General features: G+C 59.1%; 1 protein-coding gene across 1 annotated transcript in view; it reads left to right on the top strand.

The window, feature by feature from the left end:
* Positions 1–24,137, top strand: part of HIP1R (huntingtin interacting protein 1 related) — a 60,475-nt gene that overhangs the window by 2,082 nt on the left and 34,256 nt on the right. Inside the window, 15 exon segments of the mRNA XM_019648886.1 lie at positions 10,422–10,485; positions 10,934–11,076; positions 11,404–11,460; positions 12,663–12,743; positions 13,103–13,179; positions 13,497–13,558; positions 15,428–15,568; positions 16,288–16,345; positions 16,438–16,513; positions 20,885–20,995; positions 21,236–21,294; positions 21,566–21,596; positions 21,681–21,743; positions 22,074–22,174; positions 22,302–22,407. Coding sequence (XP_019504431.1) covers positions 10,422–10,485; positions 10,934–11,076; positions 11,404–11,460; positions 12,663–12,743; positions 13,103–13,179; positions 13,497–13,558; positions 15,428–15,568; positions 16,288–16,345; positions 16,438–16,513; positions 20,885–20,995; positions 21,236–21,294; positions 21,566–21,596; positions 21,681–21,743; positions 22,074–22,174; positions 22,302–22,407 — 1,230 coding nt within the window.

Raw genomic sequence — 24,137 nt, 5'->3', positions numbered from 1 at the left:
GAGCCGAGGTGGCTGCCTTCATATCTCCTCTGGACAGAAAATAGCACATCCACCAGCCTCGCCTTGTGGGCTCCTTGGTCGGGAGCAGGAAATATGCTTACACATTAGCTTTGTTGACGGGCCACACACCCTGTTTTGCAAAGGTCCCTTCCCACCCCAGTCAGGAGGGCTCAGAGAGGGTAGCTGGTACTTGTGGTTGTGTGGTGTGAGTGTGTGTGTGTGTGTATGTGTGTAATCCTAGGGGGAGTGTCCAGAAAGCTGGTCTGTTCTTCCCCGTGGCTTTTGTCCCTTTGGTGATAAAACCCCTTTTCAAAATGGAGATGATAAAATAGTGTTGGCTTTCTGCTGTTGTCGTAGCGTGTCGAATACAGAATACAGCACACCTGCCTTCCGACCTTGAGTGCTGCCTGAAAAAGGATGGATAGTGTTGTATCATGGAAGGCATTCTAGGCATGTAGACCTGAGGGCGAGCCTGTGTCCCTGGGCGTGCTTAACTCCTGAATCTGTGTCCCAGGTTGCAAGAATGGAGATAATTCCATCTACCTCCCAGGGCTGTTTTAAGGTATAGAGAGATACTGGCTGGCAGGCTGAATAACGGCTCCTCAAAGATGTGCTTGTCCTAATTCCAGGAACCTGTGACTGTTAAGAAAATGCCAGTCAGCTGACTTTAAAATAGCGATGGCAGCCTGGGCTAGCCAGTTGGGCCCGGTGTAATCCCGGGGTCTTTCAACGTGGAAGAGGGCGGTGGGACAGGCGGTCAGAGTGATTCTCTTGCTGGCTTTGAAGATGGAGGGAGGGGCCGCTAGCAGAGGAACACGGACCAGCGTCCTCTAGGAGCTGGAGAAGGCAAGGCAACGGATGCTCCTGGAGAGCCTCTAGAAAGAAACGCAGCCCTGCCGACACCCTGACTTTAGCTGCCTAAGACCCACCTCGGACTTCTGACCCCTAGGCTGTAAGATGATAAATTTGTGTTATGTTAAGCCACTGAGTTTGTGGCAATTGGTTGTGGCAGTAATAGGTTACTAATTGCATACAGAATGCAAAACAGGTGGTGTAGTGCTCTGCAAATTGTCAGCTGTCTTTCTCCCTTCCCTCCGCACCCTGCTAAAGCTTTAAAATATAAGAACTGTTTCAGACCTTCCCCTGGAGAGGAGACCCACCTTGGAGACCTATCGTGGATGAGGACTCAGCAGATAGGGAGTCTTGGGAACACTCAAGCCCAGTCTTGCTTTTTCCTTATCTCTGAGCCCCTTTGCTTCTCTGGGCCTCATTTTCCCCTGCAGGATGTAGAAATAGGTTCCTATCGGGTCAGGGTGAGAGAGGGGCCACACTTCAGTAAGCCAAGCCTAGCGTGGAGGTGAGCTAACCCAGGTGTTAAGGGTCTGCTGGTGGGGAAGGAACTGCAGAGAGGGGCATCCTGTGGAAAAAAATTTCATGGGTCAGTGGCATCCCCTCCCCAGCCTGCGAGGAACTGAAATCTTGTAGAGATGAACCCTCCTTGACAGGACTTCTCAGCCCGGGCTCCTGTTAGTTAGAATAGCGCAGTCCAGTAGAAACAGAAGACGAACCCCATGTGTGACTAGATCTCCTGGTAGACACGTTACAGAAGCAGGTGAGATTCATTTTAATCGTATATTTCCTTTCGTCCAGTGACTCCAAAGTACAACCATTTCAACGTGTAATCCCTGTAAAAATTATGAATGGAATAGTTTACATTCTTTCCCTCCTAAGTCTTCAAAGTCCATGTGTGCCTTTGAACACACAGCGCCTATCAGTTCAGGCTCACAGACCTCAGGTGCTCATAGCTCCACGTGCCGGCGGCTACCTGTTGGACCGCACAGTCTGATAATCACCTGGGGGGCTTTTAAAAAATATCAATGCCCAGGTGCCCGAGGTTCGGGGTGATTTGGTCCAGATTGGAGCCCAGGAAAAAAAAAATTTTTTTTTTTTTTTTTAGTTTCCCAGCCAGGGATTCTTTAGAATCTCATTCTTGGGAATCTCATTGAAGGCAGAGCACAGGACACAGGTGTTTGGGAACTTAAGTGTCTCTTGGAAAGCTCTTTCGGACTCCCATGCTTTGCACATGCTGGTCCCTCTGCCCTGACTCCCTTCCCACGTGTGTCCATCGCCCCCTCCACCGCCTCCTTCTGTGGAGTCTCCTGATGGGGAGGCAGACTTACCCACGCCCACCGTGTGATGTGGCAACACTCTAAGTCACTAACCCCTTTCTGGGCCTCATTTAAATGTTTACAAAAAAAAGTTCCTGAGTTTGGAAGAAATCTAAGCCAGAGCCGCCCTCAGCCCTGTGCCACTGCTGTCATGGGGGCTGACGGTAAGCCTTGTGAGGGCGGGGGCAGGCCTGTGTCCTCCCTGCCAAGTCCCCGTGTGCCCGCATGGTTCCTGGCACACGGAACAGACTGCTTGAGTGGCTGAAGAACAGAGGCAAGGCCAGGCCCCTTTGTGAAAAGGGGTGGGAGCGCCAGGCTCACAAGCACCCTAGGACCCTGCACCGAAGTTACCTGTGAGCCACACTTACCTCCCTGCTGAGGTATGTCCCCAGCTGGGGTGGGTCATGGGTAGTGAGCTGCCCCTTCCACCAGGTTCTGCCATGTTAGATACACGTTTGTGAGGCAGCTGACTTCCTGACTGGGGCTGCCAGAAACCCCCTAGCCCTCGGGTATCAGGACCTCTTGGTCCAGGTGGGGGTGCGGATGGAGCCGCTAGTCCTTCCCCAACTTCTCACCTTTGATGCACACTTGTCCCAGGACATGTTCATGAGCACCATTTACTGTGGTGGCTTGTGTCTGGTGCCTTGTGGAGCGCTACAGTGTGAGAAAGAGCATTCTCGTGCTGTCCCACGAGTTTTCATTTCAGTGAAGCAGGTGGACGGGTGTGCAGAGCAGTTAAGAGGAGCCCTGAGCCTCAGTCTCCTCCTCTGCAAAATGGGGATGATAACTGGCTGTGAGGACTGACAGGATGCCCTCAGGCCTGGTGCAGAGTCAGTGCTGTGTTAGCTGCTCCGTAGTGCCCAGAAAGGCAGGTTGGACGGGAAGGAATAATGTCCCTCTTGGCCCTCTGTAGACGAGGAGTGGAGTGGGGGGCAGTTTGGAAGAGAAGCAGACCTGCAGCAGGAGTTGGACGGACACAGGAAGGGGGGGTGGGGACCCAGGGGAACACACAGGCCCCGCTCCTCCCAGGGACACCTTCCTGTCTGCTGGGAAGGTACTCCATGGGGAAGCCCCAGGGAGGCTGGGGAAGCCAGCTTGTGACTTCCTTGGCAGAAACGCTGCCCTTCCGACTTTGCCCCAGGCCAGCACCCCACCTGGGCAGGCTGGCCGTTTGTGAATGAAACCCGACTGGGCACTCGATTCCAGCGGCTCGGCGTGGAAACTCTGGAGCTGAGTCTAGGCCTGCTTGGCCGAGCGACAGGGAAACCCAGCCGGCTAACCTGAGACGCCAGCCGGGCCGCGCTGTCGGCCAGGCCCTTCCCCCTTGTCCACTTGATTTCAGGGTGGACTCAAATATCACCTTGTCTGGGAGGCCTGCGCCTTCTGTGCTCCCCACCTTACTCGCACTGTTTCCTGTCCCCCTTCCACTGCAGCTGAACCGTGGTAATGGGTGGATGTAAGGCTGGGCACGGGAGAAGGGACTGCATCGCCTCCCCTCTTGGGCCCCTAAGCACTACCCCCGGACCCCAGGATCCTCAGGCAGGGAGGTGTTGGCGCCTCTTGTGTCCCAGCACCCAGGAGCACATGGCTCAGGGGACACACTCGGTGTGCATGGCTTCCGGCATGTCTCCCTTCTTCGATGATGCCCTGCTTGGTGAGGCTTAAAGGGCCACGGCAGCCACTGCAAGGAGTGGCTGAGCCCGGGGAGAAAAGCTTAGGTGAGGCGATTGTTTCTTCTCTGTATGGGACAAACGCCATCCTTAAGCTGCAATAGGTCCGCCTGCCAGGGAGTGACTCAGGCTCCTGGCTTGTGGGACAGACAGGTCTGTGGAGTGATGTCACCAGGGAACAGAACCACCCAGGCTGGGTCCCTGTCCATGTTGGACTTAGGACTCAGGGTGTGTCCTCCTCCTCCTCCTCCTCAGGTGTCACCTGCAGAGCTGGGGGAGAGGTGGCAGTGGGCCGGGCTGACCGGTGACTGGGAGGATCCCTCTTGGCTCATGCCCGTTCTCTAGGAGGGCAGGCGGCCCCAGCTCCGCCCTCCATTTCCTACATGGTGGAAGTAATGAGAGTCTGGGACAGAGCAGGGGCTGGGGACATGAAGGCAGAGAAGTGGTGGTTGAAACCTAGGACTTGCGTTGCTGCATGGCCTTCCCAGCTGCTGAGGTCACCGAGCTGCAGCTGCAGCCCTCAGGCCCTGGGTGCCTCCCCGCTTTGCATGGGACCACATCCTAGCCGCCTCCTCAGCTCCAGAAATCCTGTGTTTGCTTTCATCAGTGGCCTGTGAGGTGGAAAAAGCATTTGAATGAGATCTGTGTGTCCTTCCAACAGCTCTGGAAACGCTAAGGCAGACTAGCCCACTTCCCCGCCGTTCCCTGCGCCCGGCTTTTTGAAGGATGTTTTTGTCCCCACCGAGTGCCGCTGTTAACCGTCATGATAACAGTACAAGGAGGCTTGAGTCTGATTCATCTCAGGGTTGATTTTTAAAATAGAAATTGTTTTATAGTTGCCTTTAGTATTTAACTCTAGTGGTTAAATTATTAGCTGGCGAAGGAGACACTCACCACCTTGAATTTAACCAGCCACTTATATTTGAAAGAGCTTTTGTTCATTCAAGTGTCACACTTTCATTCATCCGATAAAGATTTATTGGTGGCCAGGGACAGGGTTTGGGTGCTGGGGATACAGCAGGGAGCAAACCAGACCAGCAGAATTCCTGGTGCCATGTACATCTGTTCAGGGGCCGAGGCAGAGGCAGGATGGTTTCAGATAATAAGTGTCAACACGAGGATGCTGTTCGTGTGGGGACGGCGCTGCTGTGGGTCGGCTGGGTGGGGAGACCCTGCAGGAGGGGGCATTTCAGCTGGGGGACAGGAGAGGCGCAGCCCAGCCTGGAGGTGGGATCTGGCTTGCCCTGTTGGAGGACCGGTAGGGAGGCATGCGTGGCTAGAACACACGCGATGTTTCCGACAAGCTGTGTGTGCGCGTACAGCCTGAAAGATCGAAGGTTTTGTTATTTCTGCTTCTCAGATAGGCTCCCCAGTGAGTCAGGTGGATGGCACCGGGGTCTGAGGGCTGGGGAGCTGCGGCCGGCATTGATGGAACTGGGTGAGGAGACCTGCATTTGTCCCCAGACATGTGGGCTGCCAGGTGCGTGGGCCTCTAGGGAAGAGGCCTCCCGAGCCTGTGTCCCCCGCACTGTGCATAGCGCTCCACGGACTCGAGGATGTGGGTGGGATCTCACAGAACGGTCAGGGCTACAGGCTCAGGCCACTCAGCTCTGACCCCTTGCTGAGGGCTCTGGGTTTCCACAGCAGTGTCGGTTCAGGTGGGCTGAGGAGATGTGACCCCATGAGATGCTCACATTCTTGCTCCATCCTTAGCGACTGACCCCTCCCTCCTCCCCCTCCTGCGGCCCCCTTTGCCCAGGACCAGGTTGCTGTGAGCCGCTGCTGACTGGAGTGTCCTGCCTAGTCCCTGGCTTTCTGACTCCGCCCATGCCCCGAATCCCTGCTTCTGTCCCTGGTGCACACTGGGCCAAGCCTCTGGGGGTAAGGGGGGTCAGTGCTGTGGCTCTAGCCCTGGCCCGGCTGTCTCCTGAACTAGCACCCACCGAGATGCTCCCTGGTGTGTCCTGCGAGTGGTGTGTCCAGGGATGAATGCCACTGGTGTCCCTGTCCAGCCCGGTCCTGGGACTGTTTCCTCAGGCCTGACTCCTGGGGCCTCTGCTGGCACCGGATAGGTTTTTATTAGACAAACAAGGATGAGATTGTTCCTGATGGCTCCGGCTCCCTCGGCCCAATGGGGCCCTTGTAAGAGGCCTTCCGGGATGCCCCCGCCCTGGCGGCAGGACAGAACCCGCCCTGGGAGGGAGCTGAGGTGAAGGCCAGGGCTGAGCGGGAGGGTCCGTTGCCCTTGGCCCACTGATGCTGCCACCTGGGGCCTGAACGACTCCCCATCCGGACTCCCCTGAGGAGTGTGGCCAGCTCCTCTGTGAGCATAGCGGAGCCTGGGGGCTGGGTCCCTGTGGTGGGACAAAAGGATGTCTGTGCTGACGCACTGCTCCCCCTGCACCCCCCCCCCCAGAGAGGCTGCCAGGACCGTGTGGGGGCTGAGAGGACAGTCCCCAGAGCCAGGTGGCCTGTGCTGCAGTTTCCTGGTCAGAAGTGCTGGGGGAGCATTGTGCAAGGGCAGGTAAATGTGTAAAGGGTGGGAGATCCTGGGTCAACATTTCCTTATCATGACCTTGGGCAAGTGATTAACTTCCTTAAGCCTCCATTTCCTTTTATTTCCTTACCTGCCTGCTTCCAGGGTTACTTAGGAGATTAAATGAGATAATACCTTTGACAGCTCAGCACCGTGCCTGGCACATGGCTGAGCTGATAAAAATCACTCTGTTATTAGGCTCTCAGGACCTGTGGCATGAAACACGCCTTTGACAAGCTGTGAGGTGCTTGCCACTCGGACTGTGTCTCCAGGGCATGTTGGAGCCTCCCCGTCCCTTGGCCTGTGGCCACCCCAGCATTGTCCCCATCACTGCCCTTCAGAAGGTCAGGCCCCTCACCAAAGGGCACTGGGTGGAGCAAAGTGCAGCTCCCAGGTGCTTCTGGGGCTGTGGACTTGGGAGACTTTTCCAGCAGGAAGGAGCAGTGTCTCTAGCAGTGTCCCCTCGGCCTGCCCACTGCTGTCTCTGCAGACCCTCCAGCCCCCTCCCCAAAGCACCTGACCCGCCATTACTGCTGTTGTCCTGCTTTCCTGCCTGTGTTCAGAAGTGGAGAGAGCTACTTCCTGCCCCCCTTTCCCCACCACTCACAGGTGGAGTGGGAGCTGCTCCCCTTTTTCCCTGGGACTCAGAGAAACAGACAAATGCCCAGGGCGGTTGGCACCTGAGTCCCCTCCCACCCAGGACCCTTCTCTCCAGCACTGGGTTTTCCAGCCCAACATGGGGGCCCTAATCAATCCATTCCATCAGCTCGTGTCTCCCAGAAGGTCGTCTCTCCATGGCAATTGATCCCGCCAGCCAGGAGGGATTAAGCGTGCTGTTGTCAGAGCTGCTCGCTGGGGTAGCTCTGGTTGGTGGCTGTACCAGGGCGGAAGGAAAGATGGAAGCGTTTGTTCTTCAGGCCAGCAGGCTCCAGAGAACCCACATGCTGGTCCTGGGCTCCCCCTTACCCTTCAGTTTGCTCATAGTCACCCCTCAGGCTGGCGTGAGGATGCTGTGTAGACAGAATCAAGTGTTATTGACAGAGCGCCCTCAAGACTATCAATCCCAGACGCTGAGCTGTTTCAGCATCGCCCAGCGCTTAGGAGAAGCCGGATGCTCTCCGCACCTCTGGGCTTGAGAGGCGACAAGCATCCCCGGAGCCCGGTGTCCCCTTCTGGGATGGGGCTTGGCTGCTGCTCCTGGTAGGAAAAGCGAGGCCCTGTGAGGTGTCCACAGACTCCCTCTGTGCGAGCACTGAGCCTCCTTGTGAGTTTCCCCACCCTGCACATCTGCCCCTGCACACAACGGGGCCGTGTTCCCGCTGGGAGGGACCCTGTTCCTGCAGCCGGGGGAGGGTGGAGGATGATCTGACAGACGGCCAGGCTTTTGAAAATCGTCTGTGTGCCAGGCACCGTTAGGGGCTGAGGGGACAGCAGCAGCCAGATAGGGTAGACCCTAGTCCCTCATCATGCTGACATTAGGGTCGGGAGAGACGAATAATAGACAAATAAGGGAAACATTGTTGCCAAGTACATGGCGAAGCGAAAATCAGGGAGATTTAAGTAGGGCGGTCGCAGGAAGGTGACAAGGCGAGCAGAAGCCCGCGCCTCCCCTCCAGGGCCAGCCCAGCCCTTTAGCGGGGAGCTCTGTTTCTGCTCTCCAGCTGCAGGCTTTGGAAGAGAAACGGGGAGGCCTCCAGGAGGACAGGCGCTTCCACACGGCCCTTCCGGGGGTCTGCTTGGGAGGCGGTGAGGAGACAGCGCTGCTCCAACTGCAGTCACTCCTTTGGTCCTCAGCCTCCCCCTGGGCAGCCTGCTCTGCACGTGTAGCGTGAGCTCTGCTCTCCCCCAGAATCTTCTGGACCAGGTGGCAGTCGTCAGAAGAGCCAGCTCGGGTGTCAGGGCAGCTGGGGGATGGGGTTACACAACCCAGACAGGACACTCCCGGCTCAGCTGCTTGCTGCTGGGGGAAGCATGGCCCCCACGCCCTCACCCCTGCACTCCCTCAGAGGCCCTCTCTTCTCAGCTCTGCACCTGCCCAGGGAGGAGGCGCCTGGGGAGCCCAACAGCAGAACCATTAAGGACACAGAGCTTGGAGTCAGCCAGACCTGCCTTTGCCCTTGTTAGTTGTACCGATGATACCTAACCACTCTGTGCCTCAGTTTTCCCATCAGGAAAAGGGGGCCGTGACCACTTCCTAGGGTTGTTGCTGGGAGGCGTGTTGCCTGTGCCTGGCCTGGAGGAAGCTGGGTGTCTGTCATCATTGCTACAGTCGGGGACACGGTTCTGCCTGGGTGGGGTGTGAGTCTCACGCGGGGCGCGAGCAGTCAAGAGTTGGGGAACAGCTTCTCACAGCGGCTGCTTAGTGGTGCTGAATGGAGGCAGGCGCTGAGCCCCGGGGAGGCGGTGCCGGAGGACAGGCAAACACGCAGATGGCCAAGGAACGCTCTGTGTGCGGCTCACTGAGGCTTTGAGACTCAGAAGCCAAAGCCTGTCTGCGTTCCTCTCAGGACCCTGGTACCGGTACCCGTACCATGAGCAGGAGCTGCTCCCACCCACCCTGGATGCCGGAACGCGGCCTGCGAGGGACCCAGTGTGGGTGGCCGCAGCCCCAGTGCTGCCCGCACCCCCGTGAATCGGGCCACAATGGCCGCTGTGTGTGAAAGGAGGTCAGCCTGCCTCGCTGGGGTGGGTCCAGAAGCTGCCCAGCCCAGCCCCCAGCCCCACTGCTACTAGGTCTGCTGGTCTGATCAGAAAGGCCGCCTTCGCTCCCAGGGGGCAGCTTTTCTTACAGAGGAAATCTCTGAGCAGGCCCAAAGTCGGGTCACAATTGACCGCAAATGAGTGAAGTCAGTTTCATGCCGGGCAGAGGCAGTTACTATTGTTCAGATGCCAGAGGTGGGGAGCACAGTGGCCGCTGCCATGAAAAGAAAGTGCCAGCTCTGTCCCCTGGGCTTCCTCTTCACTGTCTCCTCCCCACTCATGCAAGGACCCCTGGGGCCACGCTTCCTGTTGACAGGGTGGTGACCTGGGCTCAGGTCCTGGGTGCGGGGTGAGTGTGCAGCTCCTTGGCCGGCCTGGGGGCAGGGCAGTGTGGGCCCTGGCCAAGGAACTGCGGGGACCTGGGACAAGCAGCTGGCCTGGAGAGGTGTCTGCGTTTGTCAGGGCCCTGGTACCACCAGGTGGAGCAGTAAAACATCCACAAGTAAACCCAGGGCCTGAGGTAGTTCCTGGGTGAGGGCGGCAGGAGATGACAGGAAGTGCCTGAACCTTTGGTGAGGGAAAAGTCATAGCCAGGAAACCTCCAAAGAGGAGGCATTGAGCTAAGAGAGACGAGACAGGACCCGAGCAGGTGGTCATGGGGGAGGTCCTTTGTCAAGGATGAGCTCACTGCTTGCTCAGAGCCCAAGTGACAGCAGCAGGTGTGCCAAGCGAAACCCCCCTTCCTGCCACCCCCGCAGGGCCACGGTTGCCATCTGTGTTGGTGAGGGTGGGAACTCAGTCGGGATTTGCCCCCACCCAAGAGAGAGGCTGCCTGCGTGGCAGGCAACGGGGCCTGGCTTTATCCCGGTTTTCCACGTCGTGGCTGTGTGGGCCTCGTCAGCTTGTGTTATTTCTCTGGGCCCTGCCATGGTCATGTCTATTCACAAATGTCATGAGGGCTCAGGTCAAGGCAGCTTCCCCCAGAGGAGAGACGGGATAGAGGACGCCGCGTGTCGCCCTGACTGGCCACTTCCCTGGGGTCCAGGGAAGAGCTAAACGCATGCAGGTTGCAGACCAGAGCTGGTCTCCTGCAGCCACAAGCCTCCTTTCATCCCTAACTCCCAGACCCCCGAAAGCTCTTGTTGGCTTCGTGGCACTGGGTGTCTTCGGAGATTTGGTTTGCTTAGGTTGACAGAATGTCTGCTCCCCCTCACGTCTTCCCCCGCCTTTCACCGGCAGGAAGAAGCAGTCCTGCCTGCGTGTCGCCCTTTTCCTCCCTGGGGTGGTCTTTCCCGAGGGAGGCTGCCGGGTGGGTTTCTGAACTCGGCCTCCTCTGTTCCCGCTCAGGCCATCAGCATCAGCAAAGCCATCAACACCCAGGAGGCGCCCGTAAAGGAGAAGCATGCCCGGCGTATCCTTCCCTGCCCACCGTGGGCCCTTCGTCCCGCTGGGTCCGTGAAGGGGAGGACCTGGGCCCGGCTGGCGCAGTCTCTGCCCGTGGCTTTGGTGGGGGGCAGCAGCCTGGTGCCGCAGATGACCACGAGGGCTTTATGAGGTCCGCCCTTACCCAGCTGGGCCCCCCGCCTCACTCAGCTCCACTTAGACTCTGAGCCGCATCTTGGGAATGCCATCTATTGCCTTAGCCATTGGGTCCAGCTGCATTTGAGGGGTGTGACCTTGCTCTTGGCTGAAAACCAAAGCTCTTGGTGAGCTGTGGCGGACATGAGGGAGGGTGCGCAGTGGCCGTGGGGGGAGGGGTCGGCTTTCCTCCGTGAGTCCCTGTGGAGGTTGCTGAATGCCCCCCTGACCTTCGCCACGCTTGAGTCTCCACTTCCCACACTTGGCCTTGACCCTGGCAGGCATCATTCTGGGCACTCACCACGAAAAGGGGGCCTTCACCTTCTGGTCCTATGCCATCGGGCTGCCCCTGCCCAGCAGCTCCATCCTCAGCTGGAAGTTCTGCCACGTCCTCCACAAGGTGCTTCGAGACGGGCATCCCAATGTGAGTAGCCGCTGTCTACTCCTGAGAGGGGCAGTCTCCTGTCCCAGTCACCCTGTGCTTCCCAGCGCGGCAGGAGGCCTGGGGAGCCTGGGCCCTCCATCTGCTGCCACCCGAGCAGGCTGGCACCCCAGGGGGGAAGAGCAGTGTCCCTTTGAAAGGAGAGACTGCCTTGTTCGTCTCCCTTAGCTCTGGGCTGGCCCACCTAGCCTGTTGCCCTCCACCCCACCCCTCCCCGCCCTGGGTGTGCCAGCTAGCATGGGATAAACCTGTTGGAGCCCCTCCTGCACATTCTGGATTCTTCATTCTCCCCCTCTCCTCCCCCCGCAGGTGCTGCACGACTGCCAGCGGTATCGGAGCAACATCCGGGAGATTGGCGACCTGTGGGTAGGTCTGAGGAGTGGGCATGGTGGCCACCGCCCCTCACAGACAGAACCATCCACAAGGTCCAGCCGCGGTCCTGCCTGGCGTCTGCGTCCCCCAGCACTCGGGGCTGAGTGCTGGCAGCATCTGTGATGGGTGTTGCTCTCCTTTGTGCTCTCAGCAGAAGTTAGAGTGATGCTATTTGGGGGGACGGTGCAGGGAGGTGAGCGTCATAAATGGAGGTGCAGGTCTTGCTTCATAAGGCCTGGTAACAGGAAGCTTCAGACACTTAACCAAAGGGCCCTCCAGCTATAGAAATCCCAGCCCTTTGGTCCCGTGAGCTGGGAAATGTGGCAATACCCAAGCCTGGGCATCTCACAGTGGCCGTGAGAGCCTGTCGGGGGGGACGACTCCTGGCTTCCCAGACCAGCTTCTTTAGAATCTTGGGGTTGGAAATGTGTGTTTTCAGCAAGCTTCCCTGAAAATTTGCATCCACGGTAATGTTTCAGAGCCCAGGCGCTTATATTCTAGACGCGCTCCCACACCCTCAGGAATTGGGGCGGCCCCTGTTGGGGAAGTGGGGCTCTGGCCTTATTTATCCTCTGGGAGTACAGCTGGGGCCCCGCTGGGCCGGGGGCAGGATGGCCCCTCGGAGCCGGGGCGGCGCGAGACCCAGAGCTGCTGTGTTTTGCGGATGCCCCCGAAGTAAGGAAAACGACACCCAGGGTGTCATGGGCAGACTCAGGCCCAGCTGGCATGGCCACAGGCATGCGGTGTTTGGAGGTGACGCAGGAGGCACCTGGGAGGATGTGTACACGCGACTTAGAAAGTGCCTCCCTGGCCGCTGCCAGCATTTTAATAAAGTGTCCCAACCCAGGCCTGTTGCCCTGGACGAAGAGCTCTCATGTCACAAGAGTTTCTTTGGCAGGACTGACAAGCAGTAAGATAAAGAAAAGAGACAGAGACAGACAGACACAGAGAGAGACAGAGAGAGAGCGCTGTAGACAAAGGGGGTTGGTGGAAGCCTTCGGGAAGGAAGGACAGCCGCCTCTGGCAGGTGGAACAATGTTTGTTGAGTGACTAAGTGATCGGGTAGGTGGGTGAAGGAATGTCACCTTGCGTCTGCCCACCTCAGCTTCCTGGTGTGCCCTGCAGCTAGCCAGGTCCGGTGGGATCCTCGGGCACGCTCACAGGACAGCAGACCCTGACCCCTCCTTCCTCCGCAGGCGCATTTGCACGACCGGTATGGACAGCTGGTGAATGTTTATACCAAACTCTTGCTGACCAAGATCTCCTTCCACCTCAAGGTAGCCTCCTCGGGAGGGTCGTGGGGCGGGTGGGATCCTGGGTTCTGCCCTGCCCGGCCTTGACCCCAGGGGATACGAGAACTGCCAGGACGTCATGAAAGTCCGCGCACCTTGAGGCATTTCTGGCAGATACTGGAGCTGGTCTTGGCCTTACCCTTGGCTCCAGGCAGCCTCTCCACCCTGGCTGGTCGTCCTGTCCTCACTCCTTGGTTTCCGGCCGCTCACAGCACCCCCTCAGCTGGTACCCAGGGCAGATGGAGGCTCCACAGGCTGGGGGCTTCCCCTCCCCCAAAAGCTAGAACTGGTTTTGGACCAGAGCCAACGTGGGCTGCAGTTGAGGAGGGGTGTCCTCTCTGCAGCACCCCCAGTTTCCTGCGGGCCTAGAGGTGACAGACGAGGTGTTGGAGAAGGCAGCTGGAACTGACGTCAACAACATGTGAGTCCCTCAGGACGGTGGGGTGGCCTGGCACGCTCTCCCGCCTCCTCCCTTAGTCTCCCTGTTTGCTCCTAAAGTTTCCACACCGAGGTGGCCACATGCGGTGGCTTCTGGGGCTGACGGTCACGTTGCCAGGAGATGAGGCTAAAGTTAAAGGGATGGAGTTTGTTTGGAATCAGGCATTTTTGGCGGCAGGACTGTTGTCCTGTGCAGAGGTGTGCTGATGACCTGTGCTCCCTCCTCCCACCTGGGGGGGTCTCGCAGGGCTGTGCCCACCCTGACTCCCGCTCAGCCTCCTCTCCCCCTTCCCATCGTAGCTTCCAGCTCACCGTGGAGATGTTCGATTATATGGACTGCGAGCTGAAGCTTTCCGAATCAGGTGAGCTGCCCCAGGTGGGGTCTGAGCATCCCTCCCAGGGCCGAGGGTGGGACCTGCTGCTGCCTCTGTCAGCTAGGCTAACTGACATTCCTCAATGTAACGGACGCCCAGGGTCCACGCCCCTGCCAGGAGTAGGTAAGGGGGCCTCCAAGGTGCCCCCCAAAGCATGGTGGAGACGATGCCAGGCCCCTGGCGGGTATGGTCTCTGCTGTTTCTTCCACCAAGTGAAACCATGCCTCCTGCCCCAAGGCAGGAAGGGCAGGGGGTGGCTGGGCCACCAGCAGCTGCCTGGGTCACCAGGAGCTGCCTCTTCAGGGTCCTGACCCAGGCCACTGGGAGAGCATTAGTATAGGTCATCTTGCCTGTTTCCTGCTGTGAAAGGCCTCTGAATCATGGTGGACTTCCCAGCCCAGGCAGCGGGGCTGCTGTTGGGCAGGAAATCTTAGGGCTCCCTCTCCTGGGACTACAGAGGTGATTGTTTGGGTGATAGCTTCAGAATAACTTGTGGGTGACTCATGTTTTTCATGGGAGAGTGAGAAGAAAATGCCTTTTTAAGGGAAAATCAGGAGTTAGAGGTGGTTCTGGGCAGCCTCCTGGCATTCCTGGGTCTGCTCTCTTGAGGCTGGGCCGTCCAATGGGCAGCTTGGGAAGACCTGCCCAGGACCCAGCCAGGCAGTGGCAGAAAGCTGCCAGCCTGTGCCCTGGCAGAGATGTGCCAGGCGGGAGCTGAGTCTACGGTCCCCGTGTGCTGCTCTCAGCCTGGGTGAGGCCCGAGTGTGGTCAGGGCAGAGGTCCCCACGAGGGAAGGTGGAGAAATCCCACAGGTGGGTGCTCCGGCCCTGGCGACACTGATGTCTTAATGAAGCACAAAGGAGAGGCACAGCGGCCGTCCCCTGTGCCAGCGTCACCCTACTGAGCGGTTGTTCCTCGCCTCCCGGTTTGTAACAGCCAAAGACCGGAATGTCCTGAGCGCCCCTCAGTGGAGAAACGGGCTATGTCTTGAAAAAACCCAGACTTCATGGGTATCTTAATCTTTTACAAGGCAAATGTACTTGACCCGACATGTAATTAAAAGTTAAGTTTCAAAAAGGTGAGAGAGAGTCCTGAGCTCTGCTCCTGGGCGTTCTCGTGTTACCATGGAGACCCCAGGCAAGGTGAGGGGACCCCAGAGCTTGGGGCCTGCCATTCTGGAACAGTGTCTTGGCATCTCTTTCTGTGTGGGCACCCTGGCGGCTCTCCGGTTCTGGCATCCCGCCTGCCCGTTGTCATCTTTCTCTGCCCACAGAGGAGGCCGGCGGGGGAGGCAGCCTCATGTTTGTCCCTTTCCCTCCTACTTGGTCGATCGGATGAAAGGCTTAATTGTTAGGGGAAGGCAGGGGCGATTGACCCTGGGTGCAAGTGAGGTTTTGGGGTCACTTGGGGTTGCAGAGCTGAGTCCTGACTCTCTGGACCCTGTTGTGCAGCTACTTGACCCGGGCCCACCGTGTGGAGCCTCTTGGGCCAAGCTGAGCAGGATTTTGTTTGCCTGATGTTGCTGTCACCCTGGTTCAAGGGAGCACTGGGCCTCGGACTGGGGCAGCCACAGCATGTGGGGCTCCCATGCTAGGAGTTCGGAGCACGCTGGTGTCCAGGGACTCGGAGTAGAGCGCCACTGCCTGGCTGGGAGTGGTGCAGCAGGCTGCCCAGGCGGTCACCCCATCTTCAAACCTCCTGCCAGGGCAGCTGTGAGATGATGTCATGAGACATGACCCGGGGCCTGCAGTGGGCTGCTGTTGGCACCAGGCTGTCAGCAGAACCAGCCCTGTGCGTGGAGCCTACGTCTCTGGCTCCCCAGGCTCACATCCCTCTTCCTGCCCTGCTTGGGTGCAGTTTTCCGGCAGCTCAACACAGCCATCGCTGTATCCCAGATGTCCTCTGGCCAGTGCCGCCTGGCCCCCCTCATCCAGGTCATCCAGGACTGCAGCCACCTCTACCACTACACGGTCAAGCTCATGTTCAAGCTGCACGCCTGTGAGTCTGCGGGCCCCCTGAGGTCCAGTTGAAGCCCCCATAGAGCTGTGTGTATGAGGCGTCTACCGACCCGCGTGTACCGTATCATAAATGAAAGTAGAGGTTATCTAAAAGCAGCAGTGAGAAGCCCACTACCCGTTAATGTAAATAGCATACTCGCTATGAAAAGTCACGGTTTTCCAGAACAAAGGCTTAGCGAGAAGAGAGGCCTAGTGTTACGTGTTTGCCGTTCTCCTGAAGGCCTGGCCGTGGAGGGGGGCCCCCTCTCTGCCTCTGCGTCCAGTCTGGTGCGGTGTCTCACATCACGCGCACTGGGGGGGACCAGTGTGAGAAGGCACATCACCTCTGACGTGTTCAGAAAGGGCCTCGTCCCCACAGGCCCCACTTTGAGAACCGCTGGCTGAGGGCATACGAGCTATTGGGATAGTATTAGCCCAGAGAGAACTCGAGTCTAAAGTGACTCTACAGTGCACCCCAAAGCCGGGCCCCAGTGGGTGTGCCATGGTCGTGGGATATCCCCCTTCCACTCACTGTGCCTTCCCTCACTCAGAACCCCCCATGGCAGGGTCCCAGCTGGATGGTGGTGCTCTCTCTAATCTGTGACAGTTTCTAGAATGTGGAGGAGTAGGGGAGGGGAGTGGAGGGGAGGGGATGTGAAGGCTTCGTAGCCGCAGAGCAGTGAGCAGAGAGGAAGTCCCTTAAACGTGTGCCGCCCCTAGGTCTCCCGGCTGACACCCTGCAGGGGCACAGGGACCGGTTCCACGAGCAGTTTCACAGGTACCGGCGGGACAGGGCTGCAGCATGGCCAGGGGGCTGGGGCTGCTCGGAGGAACCTGGCTCCCCTGTGACCCCTGCCCCTGTCCCCGCAGCCTCAGGAACTTCTTCCGCAGAGCCTCGGACATGCTCTACTTCAAGCGGCTTATCCAGATACCCCGACTGCCCGAGGTGCCCGTCTGTCCATTCTGGGCTCTGACCCTTTGAGGACCCTGGGTCCCTGGGTGGGCCCNTGTCACTGCTGCATAGCAGTCCACTGTGTAAACACCACAACTGACCCACCACCCCGCAGTGGACATTTAGAGTGTTTCCGAGTTTAGCTATCACAAATGAAGCTACGACACATGGCACAGATGTCCCTTCTGTCGGGGACAGACCCAGGGGAGGAGCGGCCAGATCACAGAGCGTGCATATTTCAGTAGGTGCTGCCACACAGCGTTCCAAGGCGGCTCTGCCAGTTTACACACCACAGCCTCGCCAGCACGTGGCACTGCCAGGTCTTATACTTTCTGTCACTCTGGTGGGATGTGTTCTAGTACATTGTCACTGAACTCATGGAGACAATAAGGGGATTACGGTGTCAGAGGGCACCGTGGGCCTCACTGGAGGGGGTGACTTTTAGCCTCTGAATCTAAGTCTCCCTGAAAGCTACCCAAAGCACCCAGGACTCCACAATACTCAATTCCTCCTCCTCTTCATAACGGCTGCAAATTAAAGTGTGACGTTAAAATAAGACGTCCCAGTGATGAATACTTTTCAGCCTTAACTCTGGGGCCTAACTGCATAGGATAAAACATTTGCTGAAAATCACGATTCAGAAAATTGCCTTTTTTCTATCCTGTTTGGAGAAGGTGGACTTTTATTTAAAAAGCGATTAATCTCTCTTCTAAACTGGTGACAATTCTCTATATGAACCATTTCTTCATGGCAGCAATCAGTGTCTTACTCTGTCATTTTTCCAGAAGAGTAACTCTTTCCTGGGACGCAACAGCTTGAAAATGTGTTTTTCCCTCAACGCTTTAGTCTTGAAAGAAGGCCCTAAAACACTTACCTAATTTGGTCTTCTTTATCTGATAGGCTTCAAAGAGCACCTGGAGTTCCTGGTATTTTTGGGTCAGCCGTGCTTTCAGGGCGTCCAGCTGGGGCTGGTACAGGAGGTTTCCCTCTGCCAGGCTCCGGTTGCTAGCGAGCGTCATCTCTTTGTTGAGCTGAACATTCTGCGTCTGTAAGGAACACAGAGGATGATGAGAACCCCGTGTGTTCGCTCCCGGGCACGTCCCCAGAGGAGCCCGACCCCCGGGAGCCTCCTGTCTGCTCCCAGCAAGCTGGGCCTCCCAGCCGACTCGGGCCCCTGATTCCTAGTTTGGGCGCTGCTGCCCGTTCTTAAAGAGCAAAGCCACTTCCTCTGCACCCAGTTTGCAGGGCGGGCTTTGTCCTGGGACTGGTTCGCTTCAATAGCTGCACTGTGACTAGAATTCCTTCCTGCGGCCACTGTGCTCCCAGGGACACATGGCTAGGTTTTTTCAGAGCGACTTGCTGAAGGGAAAGTTAAAGAATCACTGGTATCGGAGGAGGACCAGTTGGCATGATGTCAACTCAGGCTTAACAGTCAGGCTTTGAGATCAAACACCAAAGCTAGGGAGAGCGGGGATGCAGCCCATTCACACGGGGCCTGTTCCCCTGTCTCCCACGCCCGCCACCGCCTCCCAGCTCCTGCCACCCAGCCTCTGGCCGTCCGTCCGTGGGGCTGACCCTAAGCTGGGGGGACGGGCTTATCTGCCCCACAGCGGTTTCATTCTGTCTTCCCAGCGGCGACAGGTCATTCGGGAGGTAGAAAAGTCCATCTGCCTGGGCCTCAGGGGAGGGGGGGGAATGGAAGGTCCAAGGAAAAGGTCAGGGACACCTAGTAGACTTAGCCAGGAGTGTGTCTGAATAAAAACGCAAACACACACGCACCGACCCATCTGTGCCAGTTCCCTTTTCACCCACTGCCGACGGCTGCCTGCGCCAGCCTGCCCACAGCAGCCTCACTTTCTGGGTTTGAACTTCAGCAGCACATGATCCCCCACTATTTGCCTGTGTTTCTCTTAGTGTCTTTTCTTCAACCCCGTGCCAGTCATCCCGTGCTCCCCTTAATATTGTCTAGCACCCCACCCAGTCTATTTTCGCTGCTACTTCCTTCCTCTTGATAGAGGATGGATTCCTGGCTGTGCCGTACCCCTCCCCCACCAGCCAGCCCACTGGAGGCTCGTGCACAGCACCCAGCACACGCGTGCACGAGCGCTCACACGCACGCAGGACTGCTGAAGTGAGAGGCCCAAGACGAGGCCCTTGGAGCAGCACCCGCAGCAGGAGCCCCGCCATCAAGCGGGGGGCTGGGGGGGTCCTCCTCAGCAGACACTCCGTCTCCCACACAGGTGAAACGGGCTCAGGACCCTAAAGAGGACATGCAGCTTCAACCAGAATTTAGATCAATGGCTTAAATTGAGAGAGAAATGAAGCCTCGAGCTGAACACCATGAAATGAGTGCGCTGGGAATGTCCTTGTCTCCTGCTGCTGCAAGCAAAGAGGATGGGGGCTGGGGCTGGAAAGACCTTGTAAATGGGCCTCCTGGCTCTGCAGGGTTTCGGGGGGCCCTGGGAGGGGTGCCCTCTCCCCCATTCCCCACAGCAGCTGGCCCACCACGCTCGCCGTGTCCCCAGGTCCTGCAGAAGAGTCTTTCCATTGCTAAACCATTTCAAAGAACAAACAAAAATGAACTCTGTACACACAGCGGCTTTGGAAAGACAGCTTGACCACTTCTTTTAACACTAAACATGCAACTGCCACACGACCCAGAACCTGTGCTCCTGGGCACTCATCCCACAGAAACGAAACTACATTCACACCAAAACCCATCCACCAGTGTTCCGAACGGCCTCATTCGTAACAACGGCCAGAAACCCGGCGTCCTTCAGCAGGTGAATGTCAACAGGACTCCTCAGCCATAAAAAGGGACACACTGGGGCCGGCCGAGTGGCGCGATGGTTAAGAACTGGCTTGGNGCCTATGCGGGGGGGCAGGGGAGGGCACGGTGGTCCCAGGAACGGAGAGGCCTGTCCTGAGCCCATGGCGGCGGTAAACGGCGTGGCCAAGCGTCCTGCAGGCACGGGGGGCGGGATGCGCCGAGGCAAGACCGAGGGGGGCCCGCTGGCCTCCGGGGCGGCGTAGGGCAGGGGGGCAGTGGGCGCCGGCTCGGACACCCTGGGCGGCAGCGGGGCCGGGGCCTGCGGCAGTGTCTGCCCCTTCAGCACCATCTCCTGGAGCTTCTCGATCTTGACCCTTCGCCTGTGGGCCAGTGTCCGCTGGCTCTGATAGACGTCAATGAAGGAGTCCAGTGGGAGCGCTCCCTCGAGAAACTTCTCCGCCATGTTCTGAAAGAAGCGGAGGAACGCCGTTAAAGGGGCAGGTCAGCTGTGAGGGAGGGAAGTTACTATCCAGCTTCCCTCCAACTTCGTCCCTCCTCCAGTCACTGGCTCCCACTGCAGACCCTAGCTGACCTAGTGGGAGCCCCCACCCGCAGAGTGACCCGGAAGAGAGGCGGGCTGGTCCAGTGTGCCCCGCCCTCCCAAACGGCAAGCCGGATGGGCAGCAGGCCCCTGAGAGCCAGCCTGAGGATGAAGGGGCCCCTCAGGAAGATGGGGGCCCCTGGGTGGCCTGAAGAGGGAAATACTGCACCCAGTTCCGACCCTCCCCTTACGCCAGTTGGATCCTGGCTGCATCCTGACCCACGGGGTCAGCAGGGCCCCCACTCAGGCCGGACCACTCATTAGGCTGCGTCATCACATCGGGTCACCCGCTGCCGGCCCCGACTTGCTGCGACTGCTGACCCTGACTCATGTCCTTAACGCCTGGTGAGACTCAGGCCTCGAGTGCTCGGCTGGCCGTGTCCCACGGGCTCTGCCCCGCCAGCTGACCCAGGGCAGGTGGTAACTCATCGCCGGCACCCGTGCACAGTGCGAGCACCCCTCACCTGAGGACCAGGCCCCTGCTGCTCTCCCCAGACCTCGGGCCCACGTGCAGCCTGCACACCTGGAGGTGCCCCTTTCTGACCCCAGGGACGCTGGCGGGCCTTACCTCGGTGTCTTCCTCAATCTTGGCTCCTTCTGCCTGAAGAAGGGCTAACAGGGTCTCCAAGGAGGCATTGCTGGACTGTTTATCTGGAAGAAGCAGGGGCACACTGAGGAGACGGCCGTCCAGCCCCGCCTGACGTCAGTGCCCCGAGCCCTTCCCAACAACAAGCTCCCCCAGGGTCCCCCCATTTCCCTTTCGATTCCCTCTGTATCGGAGGGATACCTTACTGAGCACACACACCTGAACGGCAGGCCCTGACTTTTTTCCTGTGTACAAACCCCAACCGGCCCCCAGATCAGACCTAGAACGGCTGNGCACCCACCACCGGTCCCCAGAGCCCTGCTGCCCCAGCCTCTTTCCCAGGCTCCCAGTGGGGTTGTTGGGGGTTGAAGACACCCCGTCTGACCCCTGGACGCCCTCCTCCTCCAGGAGCTGAAGCCCAAGAGCCTGGATGTGCGTCAAGAGGAGCTTGGGGCCATGGTGGACAAGGAGATGGCGGCCACATCTGCAGCCATTGAGGACGCTGTGCGGAGGATCGAGGTAAGGGACGGCTGGGGCGCAGGGGCCCCTCCAGTGCCCTGGGGGCTGGGTGGGCTGAGTGCAGGCTGCACCCACCTCAGCCCCGGCCTCGCCTGTGCAGGTCAGGGTGGGAGGGGGCCCTGGTCCCCACCCTGAGCTGAGCCCTCCCCTTCCCGGCTCCGTGGCTGCCCCCGGGGCCCGGGGCCAGCCCTGTGTCCCTTCCCTCCTCCCAGCTTGTTCATGATTCTGTCATTGGTACAGGACATGATGAACCAGGCCCGTCACGCCAGCTCTGGGGTGAAACTGGAGGTGAATGAGAGGTGAGGTCACTTCTGTCCCCAGGGTGAGGTGGGCTCCCCACGGTCTCCCAGATCCCCAGGGGTCTGCCCCCCTGACCACTTAGCTCTCCAGAAAGGACAGGGAACAGGCAGTGCCCCCTGCCCCGCCATGTGGGCCCACATGCTGAGCACCTGGTGTCAGGCCCCAAGGTTGTCCGTGCAGAGGCCAGAGGTCAGGTCGCCCCCCTGACAGCCCCTGTGGCATCCGGGGTCACACTGCCGACCCGTCTCTCTTTTCCCCCACCTCCCACAGGATCCTCAACTCCTGTACAGACCTGATGAAGGTGAGCAGCCAGCTAGGACCCCAGGGGTGCACTCTGGTGCTGGGAGGGCCAGCCCAAGAGTGACATGTGTCTTGGTCTTGGCAGGCCATCCGGCTCCTGGTGATGACGTCCACCAGCCTGCAGAAGGAGATCGTGGAGAGTGGCAGGGTGAGCTGGGCCTCCAGGTGGGGAGCCCGGCCACACACCTGGGCCAGCAAGGAGCAGAGTCCTGAAGAGGGCATGACCGCAGGCCCTCTCCGTCCCAAAGCACGTCACCCTGTGGCTTAAGCCAACCCCAGGCCTCCTTTGGGCTTGAGACGTGCGCAGTGATGACAGGCTCCCCGTTCACCATGTGCCTGCGACTCACAGCAGAATCGCCCCACGGCCCAGGGATGCGGCCTTGTGGCTGGCAGGAGGGAACAAGGGCCCCCTAAGCGTCCATGGCCACCTGTGATGTCATTGACTGGGCCACCTGTTCTTTCCTCTCGTCGCCACTAGGGGGCAGCCACGCAGCAGGAATTCTACGCCAAGAACTCCCGGTGGACAGAAGGCCTCATCTCAGCCTCCAAAGCCGTGGGCTGGGGAGCCACGCAGCTGGTGTATGTCGCCCCAGGTGGGGGGGCAGCAGGGAGTGTGGTGCTCAGGATCTGGGGAGGGAGTGTGGGGGTGGCCCGGCTGGCTGTCCATGGGGCCGGAGACCCAGGCCCTGCCCGTCTCTGCCCGCAGGGAGTCGGCTGACAAGGTGGTGCTTCACACCGGCAAGTACGAGGAGCTCATCGTCTGCTCCCACGAGATCGCGGCCAGCACAGCCCAGCTGGTGGCCGCTTCCAAGGTGAGGGTCCGTGAGCGGCCTGGCCTGTCGCCTCAANCCAGCTGGAGGGCGAGCGGAACCAGGGCCTGCGTGAGGAGGCTGAGAGTGCGTGGCGGGGGCCTGGTCCCGGTGGGTGAGTTGGGGGCGCTGTGCTATGCTTGGGGTCACGGCCTCCTCTCTCTCGCAGAGAAAGCCACTGCCACAGAGGCGCGCTACACCAAGCTGAAGGAGCAGCACAACAAGCTCGTGGCCACGCACGCCGAGCTGCTCAGGAAGGTAGGCCCAGCCCTTGGGAGGCCGTGCTGGGAGGAGAGGGGACAGCGCCCGGCGGTGGCAGAGCATGAGCACGTCCCCACTCGCCTTTGCAGAATGCAGACACAGCCAAGCAGCTGACGGCAAAGCAGCAGAGCCAGGAGGAGGTGACGCGGGTCAAGGAGCAGCTGGCTTTCCAGATGGAGCAGGTGAAGCGGGAGTCCGAGATGAAGGTGCGTCTCTCGTGTGCACAGAGCCCCAGCTCGGGTCCCTGCAGCCCCGCTGTCCCCATGACACGTTGTCCTTGTGACACACTGTCCGTCCTGTCCCAGCTAGAGGAGCAGAGTGACCAGCTAGAGAAGCTCAGGAGGGAGCTGGAGTCCAAGGCCGGGGAGCTGGTCCGTGTGCAGGAGGCCCTGAGCCGCACGGAGCAGGTGTGTGTGGGGCTGCTGACGGGGGTGGCCTGGGGTCGGGCGGGACACGTTAGGGTCCTCTGTCCCAAGAGCCGAGCCACGCCTAGATGCTGCTGGGTTGCTTCAGAGGGGCGCTCGGCCGTCCTGGAGTGCTGCTCTGACCCAGCACCTAGGAGACACACAGGAAACGGGCAGCTCAGTCTTGGGGGTGGGGGTGATGAAGACACCCCCTAAGGCCCTAAGGAATAGTCTGTAAACTTGGGGGGCAATGAGGGGCATGCAGGCGGGCTCTGGACACCCTGTTCACGCCCCGGCATTCACAGAGCGGCTCAGAGCTGAGCTCGCGGCTGGACTTGCTGAGTGCAGAGAAGGACGCGCTGGGCAGCACCGTGCGGCAGCGGGAGGCCGACCTGCAGGCGGCCCAGAGCCTGGTGCGGGAGAAGGAGGCGGCGCTGAGCCAGGAGCAACAGCTCCGCTCCCGGGAGAGGGATGAACTGCAGGGGCGGCTGGCAGACAAGGTAGTGGCGCGCCCGGCCCTGCGTGACAGCTGGCTCCATACAGCCCACCCGTTCAGAAGTGCCCGAGCCAGGGGGTCTTAGTAGGTCCACAGGGCTGTGCGTCCCTCTTGTATTTCCAGAACATCTCACTACTCCAAAGAGAAACCCTCTGCCCAATAAGCAGTTAATCCGCATCCCGCTCCCGCACCCCAGCCCCTAGCCCACCCCTGTCTGTGGGTGTGCATACTCTGGACTCTGCTGACCGCTTCCCTCAGCACATGTTGTCAGGGCTCATCCGGGTACCAGGCCTCCCTGCCTCCTCAGGGCCCAGTAATAGTCCGCTGTGTGGACATGCCACGTAAGGCTCATCCGTTCATCGGGTGATGGACATCTGGGTTGTGTCCACTTTCTGTTATCGATGGTGCTGCTGTGAACATTTGCATACACCATGGGCACATTTCCATTTCTCTCGGATATATAATTACCAGTGGAATCTCTGGGTCCTGTGGTAACTCGCTTTAACTTTTTGAGGAGCTGCCACAGTGTTTTCCAAAGCGGCTGCACCATTTTCCATTCCCGCTGGGAACGT

Source organism: Hipposideros armiger, unplaced genomic scaffold, assembly GCF_001890085.2.
Source record: "Hipposideros armiger isolate ML-2016 unplaced genomic scaffold, ASM189008v1 scaffold_128, whole genome shotgun sequence".
In the NCBI taxonomy this organism is placed as follows: domain Eukaryota; kingdom Metazoa; phylum Chordata; class Mammalia; order Chiroptera; family Hipposideridae; genus Hipposideros; species Hipposideros armiger.
The sequence above is the reverse complement of the archived record's forward strand: the minus strand, read 5'-3'. Positions and strand labels throughout refer to the sequence as shown.